Here is a 13,738-nt window from a genome sequence, read left to right as displayed (position 1 = left end):
CTGACTACTTAAATAAGCAGCTGAAGAATGTCTTCATCTTTGCATAGGTTTTCATTCTAATTTGGCTTTAAAACTAAGTTTATTTGGAAAAAGAGGTAAAGCTTACTTGTTATAATAACTAAAACCACAAAGAAAGCCTATCTCTTACTGAGAGAACCCCCCCTCAAACGAGCAAAGCTGCTTCAACCTCAAGGCCAAAGCAAGGTGGCATGTTACCACATTCCTAAAGTTTCACCTGCAGGAGAAAGAGGCAATAGAAGCCATTAACAAAGAGGCGGTGAAGTCCTCCAGCTCCTAGATTCTGAGAGAAGGCAGAAAGCAGTGGTACTCACAAGCCTTCCCTGAAGCCATCGATCAGCGCTTGGAAGAGTGGTTTATTGTGTGGGATTGTTTGCAGAATGTTCCCGTCAGCAGTAACATACCCAATAGCCCACTGACCCAAACGAGTACAGCTCAGCCGGAAGATGTAACTGAGAACAGAGATGACCAGAAGTTTCAATATATATATGCTGATATTCGATAGAAGGCAAGATAGAGACAAAAATCAAAAAGACCGTTAAGAATAACTGCTATGGGGTAGGGGGTGATGAACAGGAATAAAAACAATGCATAAAATTGTAATAACGAGACTCTTTTCTTTGTATGCTAACTTGAAAAGAATTGAGAGTGACTTTTCAAGGGCCTGGTGCACAGCTTAGGGGGAATGAATACGCAGTATGCTTACAGGTATGGGTTCAATCTCCAATTTTGAAAAAAATCAACTCCTCTAATGATTCCAGAGCAGAAGTAAGACATTTAACCCTCACTGTTCTAACTTTAGAGACAGGGTTTTGTGATATATTTCAGGGTAGTCTCAAACCACCTTCCTGTTTCAGCCTTCTAAGCTGTACACTGGGACTACCAAGAAAAAAAAACCCATTCTAGATTGGCTTAAAAACATTTACTAAATCACAGGATTTAATTAAGTCATGTCCTCTGACAGATGAATCCTATCCCTAAATCTGGGCCACTGGGGAACCTGGGGAACCAATAGAATGATGTTCCTTCAACTCTAAGTGGTGTCATGAGAGCCAGTCAGAAGAGCCTCTCTGCCTCACGCACTGACCTGCCCGGTTTGTGGATGAACTTCTGGAGCCGAGCTTTCACTTCATCGTAGGTCAGGAAAGCCATGTAACCAGGGTGTGTGACAGCAAGGCTGTTCCAATTTCTGAGCAGAGAGGACCAGGGCTAAAGAAAGAAAACATCAATCACAGACCATTTGGCTCAGACATATAATCAGCCTTAGAACAATGAAAAACAAAAAGAAAAAACTTCAACTCTCAGTTATAAATTCAGGTTTGTCCCCAAAGTCTCTATTGACATCCTATGGGAAGACAAATCTATTTGGGAGAGTAGAAACTTGGAGAGCTAAGAATACAAACTGCCTTGTATAGGGAGAAGTTGATACACAAGAAAATTTGCCCAGGAACTCTAACCAGTATTAAGGTCAAATAATGATTAAACCCAGAAAAAAAGAAATATATATATATATAAAATTATTAAGCCCTTAATGAAGGAATCGTTATTCAAGCTGGCACACACACATTCAAGTACCAATGCATTTTAGGGTTAACAATCTAGAATGAAACAGGGAGCCAGGTATGGTGGTACATATTGTAATCCCAACACTCCAGAGGTAGAAACAGATAGATCAGAAGTTCAAGGCTGACACTGGCTACATAACAAACTTGAGTCTACCCTGGGCTACATACGATTTTGTTTCCAGGAAAAAAAAAAGAAAGAGTTGAACAACAGAAAAACAAGTTGGAAACATGCACCAAAGAAATAAAAGAATAGGCTTTGAGGCCAGGACCTTCCCCAACTTTCAGGCTCACTTCCACTCTGGGGAATGCCTTCCTTGCCTTTCTTTTCTTTTTTGTTCTTTTTAAAAAGCATGTCTTGGAGGCAGAGGCAGGCGGATTTCTGAGTTCAAGGCCAGCCTGGTCTACAGAGTGAGTTCCAGGACAGCCAGGGGTACACAGAGAAACCCTGTCTCGAAAAATTAAAAAAAAAAAAAAAAGAAAGCATGTCTCAAACTTTTATTGGATGACATTTATATTTACACACGGCTTTTATCCAGAACATGGGCACAGGGTCTCTTCTCAACACGTGTCACCTTCTCAACCATTTTGGTCCTCAAAAAAAGGACCACTACATAAATGTAAATATCCAAGATTGGGTTGGTTTCTCTTAATTGGCATTAAACTTTTGATCCTCTATATTTTCATTTCTCTTTCTTTTGTTTATTCTTCTCTCATATACTACATCCCAACGGCAGTCTCTACCCCCGCCCGGGGGCCCCCCCCGTTCTTAATAGACTATCTCTGCCACCACCTGCCTACCCCGAAGGGATAAACTATATCCCTTTCTGACAGTTCTGTGACATTACAACAATGTGAAAGAATATTCAAGTACAACCATAACTACACAAGAAGAAAGATTATATAGCCATTTAAAATTTTGTTTTGTTTGAGATGTCTTACTCTGTGTGTGTGTGTGTGTGTGTGTGTGTGTGTGTACACACGCACACATGCAGACACATATCTGGTGGCTAGGCTTGGAACTTACCCTGTGGTTGAGGCTAGCCATGACCTTTTATTTACTCTCTTACCTCAGCTTCCCATGTACTCTATTACAGGAAATGTGCCATCCATCATGTCTAATGAGTTATGATTGATACATACACACATATATACATATATATAATTTATCTTATGTGTAGGAGTATTTTGCCTACAAGTATGTATGCATAGTACATGTATGTAGGATGCCCACAAGGTAGAACAGGGCTACTGTATCACCTAGAATTATTTACAGTCACCATGGGAACTGAACCAGGGTCCTCTGAAAGAACAGTAGGTGCTGTTAGCTTGCCTCTAACTCACTCTATAGCCTAGGCTGGCCTTGAACTCAGCAATCTTCCTGCCTCAACTCCCTAAGTGGTAGGATTATAATTGCAAGCCACCATATTCAGCTTTTATCTTTTTTTCTCCTCAGAAAAATAGCAGCAGGTTAGCCAACGACTTTAGAATCATACCTGAAACAGCCGTGTAAAAATATCAAATTCAAAAACAGAAATATAATCATTGCAGGTTAGATCAATAGTGGACTTCAGAGCCATGGCCTCCAGCCCAGAACTGATGGGATGCACTTCATGCAGGGCCTGTCGAAAGCTCTTCCAAGGGACTATCGTCCTGGTAGGGATGGGTGAGAAGGCACGGTGAGAACAGGCAACTGTACACACTACTATCATTAAACAACAGCACGCAAGACACATTAAGCTCCCAATAGTAACAGCAATTCTCCCACAGAAGCCAAATTATATTTAGACTAAGAACAGAAAGAAGGAAGTAAAGGATGTTTGTTAACGTCTTAATGAGTAACAGAGATGGCTTTCTACAATTTCCTGGCCAAAACTATCACATATTGATTCCTTCCTCAGCTTCCTACAGCATCTGTTCTAGAAGCACAGAAGGGAGATGAGCTCAGGCCTTATTTTCCCATGGTTTTCCCATGGAGACCTTGGTCAGCCTTCGCTTTCCATCCTCCTTCTCAGCTTCGCCATGCTGAGAGGAGAGGTGCAGACCACTACACTAAACTTTTCTTAAGAGAGCAGGTCTCCCTATGTAGGCTTGACTAGTCTAGAAGTCAGAAAGATCCAGCTGTCCCTGCCTCCCAAGTGCTAGAACTAAGGTGTGCCACCCTATTTAACTGAGCTTTGAAAAATCACACCAGTCCTTATTTTGTATAATAGACTTTTATTTTTGTGGTGCTGGGAATTGAACCAGGGCATTATGCATGTCAGACCAGGAGTATAATCTTCATAATTTTAGCTCAGACATTAGTGCTTTTTTTTTTGTTGTTGTTTCCTTGGTTTTTAGGGACAAAAAAGCTGGCCAGAAACTTCTGTGTTGCCGCCTGGCCTCAAACGTCCTCCTGTCTCTGCTTCCCAAGTGTTGGAGTTACAGGTGTGAACTACCATGCTAACATTTTTATAATTAGTAGTTAGTTATAATTAGTTTTGTTTTGTTTTTTTCACTGCTAGAGACTGAACTCAGGGCCTAGAGTCTAGGCAAATGCTGTATAGAACTATTACTAACTCTTACCAGCATTAGGGAGGCAGAAGCAGGCAAATCTGTGAGTTCCAGGCCAGCCTGTTCTACAGAGCAAGTTCCAGGACAAGCCAGGACTACACACAAGAGAAACCTTGTCTTGTAAAACACCAAAAAAAGAGGAATATCAACTCATACAAAGCAATTAGGCAATACTTAGTGTGTGTGTGGAGGGGGCAGGTAAAACTCCACAATTTACCAATAACATTCTTAGCTATGTAATTAAGGAGAGAGTCTAACTTACAAAAATAAGTATGACACTGCTCACTGTTTGCAAGAGCAAATAATTTGAAATGTAGGGCTAAAGAGGTGGCTCAGTGTTAACATCCCTCAGACACAAGTTCAATTCATAGCAACTCACAACCAACCACTTGTAACTTGTAACTCTAGCTCCAGGAGATCTGAAACCCTTTCTGGCCTCTGAAGACAATGCACTCACAGGTATAAACACATACATATACAAATAGTTAAAAAAAAATTAAACCAATAATGTAAATGCCCGTTAACAGAATAGACAGGGAGAGAAACGGAAGAATATTCAAAGAACACCGAGTATCTAAACTGAAGTTTTATTTGTTTAAAGATTAGAGAAAGCAGAAGGACATCCAGAGGATTGCCCACCATGTGGCCAGCGCACAGCTGGAGCCACTCGGATGTGCAAGCATGTCGTGGAAAGATGGGAGAGAAACAGAAGGGCTTGAACACTAAAAACAGAGGCTGTACTGGGGACAAGGGGGTTGGGAGGGTGTGAGGTGGAGGGGTTGGGGGTGAAGACGAACAGCCTGCCGCCTGCCCTGCCACCTGAGGCCATGGTGAAGTGCCAGCACATGCTGATGCTGACAGCCATGGCTGGGTCCACTGCCATACAGCAGCAGGGGTCTGTGTCAATGTTTCTGGCTCGTATTACCACCAAAAGCATGCAAACATTCCTGCTCTCGGTTGTCACCTGGGACCCTGCTGATGTCCAAGGACTATGCAGAGCTAGCCACATCTCTCCTTGGCGGTAGTACCATGGCTGGGTAGCTCAGGAGAGCTGTTCATGATGCTGTGGGGGTGGGGGAGCTGACCCTGCCCCATGCCAGCTGCAACACTGAGGGAGCTAGCCTAGTGGTGCGCATGTGTGCAGGGAAGCTGAAGGCCTGACCAACTCAGCTACCACCCAAGTTCAGGGCTTTGAGATGGCCCACCCCAACACCCACCCCACCTATAAACTCTGGAGCACATGAAGGCACCCGCTCCTGTCTCTCCAGAGCTGGAGGAGCTTCATACCACAGGGCAGCACTAGGATAGCCGAGGGGGGGTGGTAAGGGTCCAGTGTTAACAGACCAACGAACCCTTGCAAGGAAAGATGTGTGAACTGTGACACACACGGCAGCTCCCACAATGAGATCGATTTTCTTTTGGAGGGGGAGGGAGGGAGGAAACAAAGGGACTGGAAGATGAGTGGACTGGGGTATATGCCATGAAATTCACAATCAATGAAGAGTTTAAAATGAAAAGATTGGAGAAAGCTGGGCACGGTGGCGCACACCTTTGGTCCCAGCACTCGTGAGGCAGAGGCAGGCGGATCTCTGTTTAAAGCCAGCCTGGTCTACAGAGCAAGTTCCAGGACAGCCAGGGCTACACAGAGAAACCCTGTCTCAAGAGATGGGAGAAACAAGTGTCCCTAGCAAAGCCAGGAAGTCAATACTGCACAGCTTCCCCAAAGCCCGTCCATGTTCTGTTTTTACAGTCTTTTTGAGACAGAGTCTCTCTGCGTAGCCTGGCTGTCCTCTGCCTCTGCCTCCTGAGTGCTGGGATTAAAGGCGTACACCATGATCATCTGGCACTTTCCCATGTTTTAAATATTTTTATTTATTTATTTGTTGGGATGTTGCTGAGGCTAGGCTAGTTAATCTCACATTCCTACCTTCACCTCCCAAATTCGGGGATCCCGGCCATGCACCATCGTCCCTGCCCCCGCCCCCACATTTTTTTTTAAAAAGCTGGGTGTGGTGGCGCATGCCTTTAATCCCAGCACTTGGGAGGCAGAGGCAGGCAGATTTCTGAGTTCAAGGCCAGCCTGGTCTACAGAGTGAGTTCCATGACAGCCAGGACTACACAGAGAAACCCTGTCTCGAAAAACCAAAAAAAAAAAAAAAGTATATTGTTACTGTTGGTGGTGGTGTGTATTTATGTGTGAGTGCAGACTGCAAATGCCACGGTGCACACGCAGATATCAGAGTCAACTCTGTGGAGTCAGTTCTTTCCTTCCATCTTGACACGGGCTGGGGTTTGTGTGGCAAGCACTTTACCTGCTGAGCCACCTTGCTGACCCACTGTCTTTTAAATAGTTCATAATTTAAAATTCTAAACAGATATCTCCTCATGTGAGCTTTGGCTTTTCACAGACAGGTATTTAGAGACTTACTTTTCCCCAAAAGCTTTTCTCCAAAATTCTGCAGCGTCTGCTTTAGTAATCCGGAAAGTGTCTCCTTGGAAGAGTCCACTGGGAAAGATTCCTTTCAGTTCTGCCAGCATGTGGCTGAAGATCAGGGATAATTTGGTTAGGTTTCGCCTACAAATGAACAAAGAACAATAATTAAAATGTAACATTACTGATATTTCTTTAGTGCACTGAATTTACCATACAAAGTTACCTAACATGAACATGAAAATAAATTTATTTTGGTCAATAATATTCAGAAATACTCCAAACCAGGAGCAGGAGGAATATGTTTTGACAGTACCTCCTGCTCTTCATGTAGAGCAGGGAGGGCTTCAAGGATTATTCTGCTCTAGCAACAGATGAAAGATGAAAATAACGTCTTCCATCTCTCTCCATTCAAATGTCACAGAGCACGTAAGAAGAAGCACCACAGTCAGTATCTGCGCTTAAGCAAACAGGGACAGATTTACTTTTAGGGAGACAGAAGATGCACCAAGCAAACATAAAAACTTTGGACAGCCACAACCACACAATCAGAATAAAAAGGCAGTATCCATGTAGGATTTCCTGCTCTGCAGAAATGTTCTTTAGATTAAAAAATATATTAGGTAATTCATTCAAGATCAAAGCATTATCAATAATAACCACTTAAATCTACAGACCTAACAAATACTCACTAAATATTCACCACAGACTTTGTAAAAATTATCCAAACCCTGAGATACTTCCAAGCCTTTGCTTCCTGCTAGTTCTCATTCTCTACAGTCTCCTCTCTTTCTTTGTGACATCACGACTTTGAACACGATCTTGAAGAGGGCTGAAGAGATGGCTCAGCAGTCAGGAGCACATACTCCAACACCCACATCTGACAGTTTACAACCATCTGTAATTCCAGTGTCTCTAGCCTCTGCCAGTGGGCAGGTGCATATGCGTGCGTGCGTACGTACGTGTGTACACACACACACATGCACGCACGCATGCACGCAGGCACGCACACACCCTATAAATCCCTTATTTGGGGTTTGATAGCTTTTTAACTGTTCACTTTACTTCTCCACCACTAACAACAACACTTGAACAAACCATCGGGTTACTGTTCCTTCTCTAACCTGCTTTTTCTTCATGCCCCTGTATTTAATGACAACATACATCTCTTATGTCCCACAAACTCAAACATTTTGGCTTCTTCCATTTTCTTACTCTCATATCTGTTTTGTCAAGTTTGAAGACAATATGTTGTCAATTCTCCTTGAATTGTGTTGTTATTCTAATTCAAATTCTTTGCTACTTTAGTCCTACGAAGATCCAATCTTACATTTCTAAAGATATTTTCATTTTTATTAAACTTAAAACAAAAAATTCTTGAGCCAGGGTTTCTCTGTGTAGCCCTCTGCATGTCCTGTAACTTGTTTTGTAGACCAGGCTGGCCTTAGAAATCTGCTTTCCTCTGCCTCCAGAATGCTGGGATTAAAAGTGCATGCTAGCATTATCAAATTCATTTTATTTTATTTTTTAAAAATGTTCAACAAAGGTGGTTAAGGTGGTTAAGTCTCAAAGGCCTCTCTAAATGGTGACCTTCAAGCTAAACCTGAGGGAACATAAAGACTCTTAGCAAGTTGGTATCTATCTTCTGCTCTCCAAATTATTTTTCCACTAAAAATCTACCAGGTATAGTACTGTGTAGAATCAGAAACAAAAATGCATACCAAAATAATAATGGACAGAAAGCTTTTATAAATCTATGAAGTAAGCCACAAGATGGGGAAAGCTATCGACCACAACAAGGATGTAATGGCACCAGCTACCTGAAGATTAGTTCAAAGTGCTGACTAAAATACTTACTCAAAATCAATTTAAGACATTTTCCTACTCAAAAATGCAGCCCCTCTCCTCCAAGTCAGCAGACATTTCTTAAAAACCACCAGATGTATACCACAAACAAACTTCTCAAGAGCAAACAGTACGTCTCTAGAAACCCATGGGTCAGAGTTTTCTAAGAGTTCTGATCTGGAATTTTGCTGAGCGACACTTGCTTTTGGACTTGTGGTTCAGTGTATGCAGTGTTATTTTTAGCAGAATCTAACCCGGAAACAGAGCAATGAAGCATGACAGCTTATCTGGGCACACTGCTAGGTATGCAGTACTAGTCCAAGTCCTGTCAGAGGTTAGCAGTTCCCACACTCTATCTTCTTCAGACCAACAGAGAACACAATCACTTCATCTTCTGTCATATGCTGAAGACGGAACTTTTTGTTGCAGACTCTCAACAGCTACGAGCGGCACAGTTTTTCTGTAGCAGAATTAGGAAGGCCCTTCTGTCCCTCTTTTAACTCTAACCGTCCACATCTTAGGAACTGCACACGGCCTCCACAGCCCTCCACTTCCTCACCCCTTCACTTCTCAGAACCTGCCCATGATCAACTGCTGACTCTAAGCTCAGAGGCAGTTTTGCTTCATCAGTGCTCAGTGCTGGGGATTCAGCCAGGGCCTGGGGCCTGCACAGGGAGCCTCCTGCTCCTGAGCTACACACATACCCAGCCAAGTGTCAATCATTGTTGGCAGAGGAGGGTTGTGGTTGTGAGACAAGGTCTTTCCTGGCCGGCCGGCCAGATATTCACTATGTAACAGAAACTGGTCTTTTCATTAGCCCTAGCTATCCTGAAACTCACTACGTAGACCAAGCTGTCCTTGAACTCACAGAGATCTCTACCTGCCTCTGCCAGGGATTAATGACGTAGGCCACCACCCAGGCAGGTCTTAAATACACAGCAACCATCATGCCTCAGTCTCACAAATGCTTTAGTGACAGACCTACCAAGCTAAGACTCCTTTTAAAAGTCAAGATTAATCTGTCTCAGCACTAGGGAGACAGAACTCTCACAGAGTTCTATGAATTTGAGGCCAGTCTGATCTATATAGCAAGTTCTAGGCCAACCAAAGCTACAAAGTAAGAACCTGTCTCAAACCAAAACAAAATAAAATTAAAAGCAAACAAATAACATCAAAAAAAAAACAACCAAAAAACCCAACATTATTTCTAGTCTGCCTGACTTAGATCTGAAGTAACAATCATATTGTGTATAATATCATCTAATAAGGGACTTTGCTCATAAAACAAAAGTACATTAAAGGATTAAATGGGTAATTACAGTTCCTATTTGATCTTTGAAAGTGAAAATTCGGGTCTGGGGAGATGGCTCAGCAGGTTAAAACCACCTGTCTTGTAAGCATGAGGACATGAGTTCAAATCCCCAGAGCCCACGTAAAAAACTGGACATGATGGTACACAAAGTTAACACGAGTACACTGGGAAGCGCAGAGACAGGGACTTCGCTGGTCACCAACTTAACTCCAGGCTCAGTGTAAAGTTTGTCCCAAAGGAACAGGGTGAACACTCTTTAGAGAAGGCCATGATGAAAGAAAATGTATCTATGTTGGGCCAGCATGTACGCCTTTAATCCCAGCACTTGGAAGGCAGAGGCAGGCAGATTTCTGAGTTCCAGACCAGCCTGGTCTACAGAGTGAGTTTCAGGACAGTCAGAGCTACACAGAGAAACCCTGTCTCGGGAAAAACAAAACAAAACAAAACAAAACCCCACATTGAATAAGCGGAGGCAAGCAGGCAAGCAGGTAAATCTCTGTGAATTTAAGGCCTGCCAGGGTGAGACCCTGCCCCCCCCTTCAGTAAAAGATGAGTAGCAACACTCTCTCGTTAGTAAAACTGCCTCAATCCTCAGAAATGATATAAATTTCCAGAAGAAAAAGATGGCCGCAGTATGAGCATAAGAGAGAGGAAGAGCCTCCACAGGAAGCAATGTGGTCATCTCTAAGCAGTGAAAGTGGCCGTGACAGAGCCAAGGTTGCAGTTCTGTGAAATTCCTTTGATAGTGATACATTTCCAAATTGCTCGGTCACATTTATAGTAACAGTCAACATGCAGTGTCCCTGGCCAGTCACTTAACCTCGGTGGGTCTGACATCTGATGTGATCAAAGGAAGCACAAATAGTCCCATCTATAAAAAGGTAGATATATACTGTTCCATTCAAGTTGAAGGTGGGACAGTAATCTGAACCTAAGCTGTTTAACTTCCCAAGACTGGAGAAGAAACACAAAAGCTCACCAGTGCCTTACACTTGGATGTCTGACGACCTGAAGCGACATCAATAAACGTACTTTCTGTGTAAGAGTAAGGACCTGAGGTTGAAACCCCAGAACCCACAAAAAAGACAAGCCTAGTTGATTATTTGTCATCTCAGAACCTCAGTGTCCTCCGCTCCTAAGGCAATGGGGGATGGAGACAAGAGAGTCCTCAAAGGCTCCAGGCCAGCAGAAGCAGAGAGACCCTATCTCAAACAAGTGGAAGGTAAGAAAATGGTTAAAAAAGTTAGGGCTGCAGAGTTGGCTCAGCAGTTAAGAACATTGACTGCTGTTCTAGAGGTCCCGAGTTCAATCCCCAACAACCACATGGTGGCTCACAACCATCCGTAATGAGATTTGATGCCTTCTTCTGGTGTGTCTAAAGACAGCTACACTGTACTCATAAAAAAAATAAATCTTCAAAAAATTTAGTAGGAACGGTAGGGTCTATGTAAACACTGCCCCCTCCCTCCAGCTGTAAAAGTATCTACTGCAGGAGACTGAGAGGCAAGGATTGCTGGTGCAGACAAAGCCAGCCAATCAGAAACTGCTATTTAAAAGAGATGCTTTCTTGGGACCAATGGAGGCGCAGGAGGAGCGGTCAGATGAGCTGGCAGCATTCTTCACCTGTTCAAGAAGTCTGTGTTATTGACTCAGCCCTACCTCACCTCCAACCCCCAAAGGCAGGTAAAGTAGGGCACAGGGAACATCTGGCGCCCAGCATTGTGGATGGACTACTTCATCGTCCTCATTTTGAGGATGCTTGTGAACCTCCTTTTCTGGGGGCTCATTTTTTGGCTGTTGCTGCTAGGACTGCTCGTGGTTCGGCCTCATTTGCTCTTCTCACGGCGCTGCTGTTGTGCCCTCTTCGGTTGCTTCTTCGGTGAGTTAGCCCCTTAGTGTTTTATGTTGTGGGTCCCTCGAAGGTGAGTGCATGGACCTCATTTCTGTGTCTTCATTGTCTTTTCTGTCTGTCCATCCCAGTGACCTCACTTTTGTCGTGGTTTGGTCCGAGGGTTAGCGAGCGGCAGCCATCTTTTTGTTTATCTTTCGGTGAGTGTGGTGTGGGGAGCCTGCGGCCATCTTTTCTTTCTTGTTTGTCTTTGTCTAGGTGAGCGTGCAGGGGCTATCATTTTTGACTTTGTCTGCTCATTTTCGCTTTAGGTCTGGATTCATCCTAGTACCTGATAAAGGGGCTGGTCTCCCAAGCAATGGTTCCAGGGATCGGCTTCTGAAGCCTTCCCCATCCTGGGTACACCGTCCAGCCATAAGCCCTCTGAGCTACAATTAACTGAAGGAGTCCCCTGTTTAGCACACTGTGACTTTCGTAGCCTCTTCGGTCATATTTGTCATATCTGTTCATCTTTTGTTTCCTTTGTGCTCATCATCATGGGTTCCCTCCCCTCTACCATCAAGGAACCCCATATTAGGGCCCTGAAAACCCTTCTAGTTACTCGTGGTCTCACGACCTGGATCAATTTTGGGAGGAGGCTGCTATTTGGGCCCCGACCTCTGGATGCCTGTTCTCTTCCTTGCCTGCAATCGCAAGCTACAGTCTGGGATTACCCCTTCCTTTGTTCTTTGTCCCCATCCTCCTTGTAGTCATCGCCAGGCGGAAGAATTCTTCCCCAGAGGAAGCGGTGGCGGGCCATAACAAACACTGGCTAATATTCACCTTCCCATTACTGGCCCTGTCGCACTTTCTCCAGGCAAACAGGTTGATTTCAGCAATAAGGAGGAGGGTGCCTCTGCTCCAGCCCTCAGGCTCCAAGCCATCCTCTAGCACCGCTGTCCCAGGTTCCTCACTCACTGGCCCTTCTGTTCCTGCCCCACTGGAGGTACCCCCAGCTTACCCCTGGCGTGATTTAGGGGGACTCTACCTCCAGCAGTCACTCCTGTGGTGGTCGCTCCTGTGATCCCTGTCCCTTGTACTGGTCTGCCTCTCCCCGGGGCCTCATTCTCTTCAGGTATATTATGAGGCTTTCCCTGTCAATCTTGGCCCTGATGCGACGACTTAGGCCCTGGATTTCCACTCCTCTGGCAGACTTGTTACTAATCAGAAAAGCTGCTAATGATTCTGGCCCAGATTCTCCTTATTTTGAACAAGTATTGAAGCAATGGGCCATGCACTTCCAGAACTATTACGGTTGGTCTAATCTCCTTAAGGCAGTGCTTAACCCCACTGTGTTGCTTAATTGGAGGTCTGCATATCATGACTTGGCTGAGAATCAGGCTAGGATTAATTTGGAATATAACCTTAACGTTACTTTTGACATGCTTACTGGCCATACACGGGCAATGAAGGAGCCAGAAGACCAGGACTGAGAGACACATGTACATCCTGTTTTTATTAATTTTTCTTCAGCCTGGGAGGGCCAGTGAGCTCTGGGCTTTGGTGCCCCTGTCCTCCATTCTTTTGCTTATGGCAGTTAACTCCCCAGCCTACCCTGTCCTTTTCTCTTCCAATGTGAATCTGGGTTTGCCCTTCGTGGACTTGGTCACTACTATACAACGATTAGAAGGCCGCTGGCCAACGGAGGGAACACTCTGCTTTACGACCAATGTCCCCTCTGTCAGCCTTTGTATCGTGTTACACAATATGACCACAGGGGACTTTCATGGTAATCGAACTTAGGGCCCCATGTTACTCGTGGAACTTCATGTTCCCTTACTGATTACAAATCCCCCAAAGGATCCCCCAAGCGTGTCACATCCACTGCTGCCTTGCTGTCCAAGGATCCCTCAAGTACCCACTTTCATGGGATTTCCTATCCCTTGGGAGCACTGCCAGCCTACACTGGGTATAAAATTTGCCCGGGACTACCTACTATTGTCATCTAACGTCACACTTGGCATGTGGAGGTTCAACTCACATGATGCTTCCAGTATCACTCCCTATAGGGACTCCATTATGAGCAAATGGGATTCATGTAGTTCCTCTAATGATCTTGATTTACACCCCCTTACTCTCCTAAAAGTTGGCCATCTCTTTAATGGGACATATTTCCACATAAACAGGTC

At 44.3% G+C, this 13,738-nt stretch overlaps 1 protein-coding gene across 2 annotated transcripts in view; it reads right to left on the bottom strand.

The window, feature by feature from the left end:
- Cbl (Cbl proto-oncogene) overlaps nt 1-13,738 on the bottom strand; it is an 88,815-nt gene that overhangs the window by 22,872 nt on the left and 52,205 nt on the right. For both annotated transcript variants that reach the window (XM_028783680.1, XM_028783682.1), the window contains 4 exons: nt 6,562-6,708; nt 3,077-3,233; nt 1,106-1,227; nt 333-470 (listed from right to left, as the gene is read on the bottom strand). In XM_028783680.1, coding sequence (XP_028639513.1) covers nt 333-470; nt 1,106-1,227; nt 3,077-3,233; nt 6,562-6,708 — 564 coding nt within the window. The remainder of the gene's footprint in view (nt 1-332; nt 471-1,105; nt 1,228-3,076; nt 3,234-6,561; nt 6,709-13,738) is intronic.

The sequence above is a fragment of the Grammomys surdaster genome, unplaced genomic scaffold (assembly GCF_004785775.1).
Source record: "Grammomys surdaster isolate TR1022 unplaced genomic scaffold, NIH_TR_1.0 1164, whole genome shotgun sequence".
NCBI lineage: Eukaryota > Metazoa > Chordata > Mammalia > Rodentia > Muridae > Grammomys > Grammomys surdaster.
Note: the sequence above shows the minus strand (reverse complement) of the source record. Positions and strands in the feature narration are given on the sequence as shown.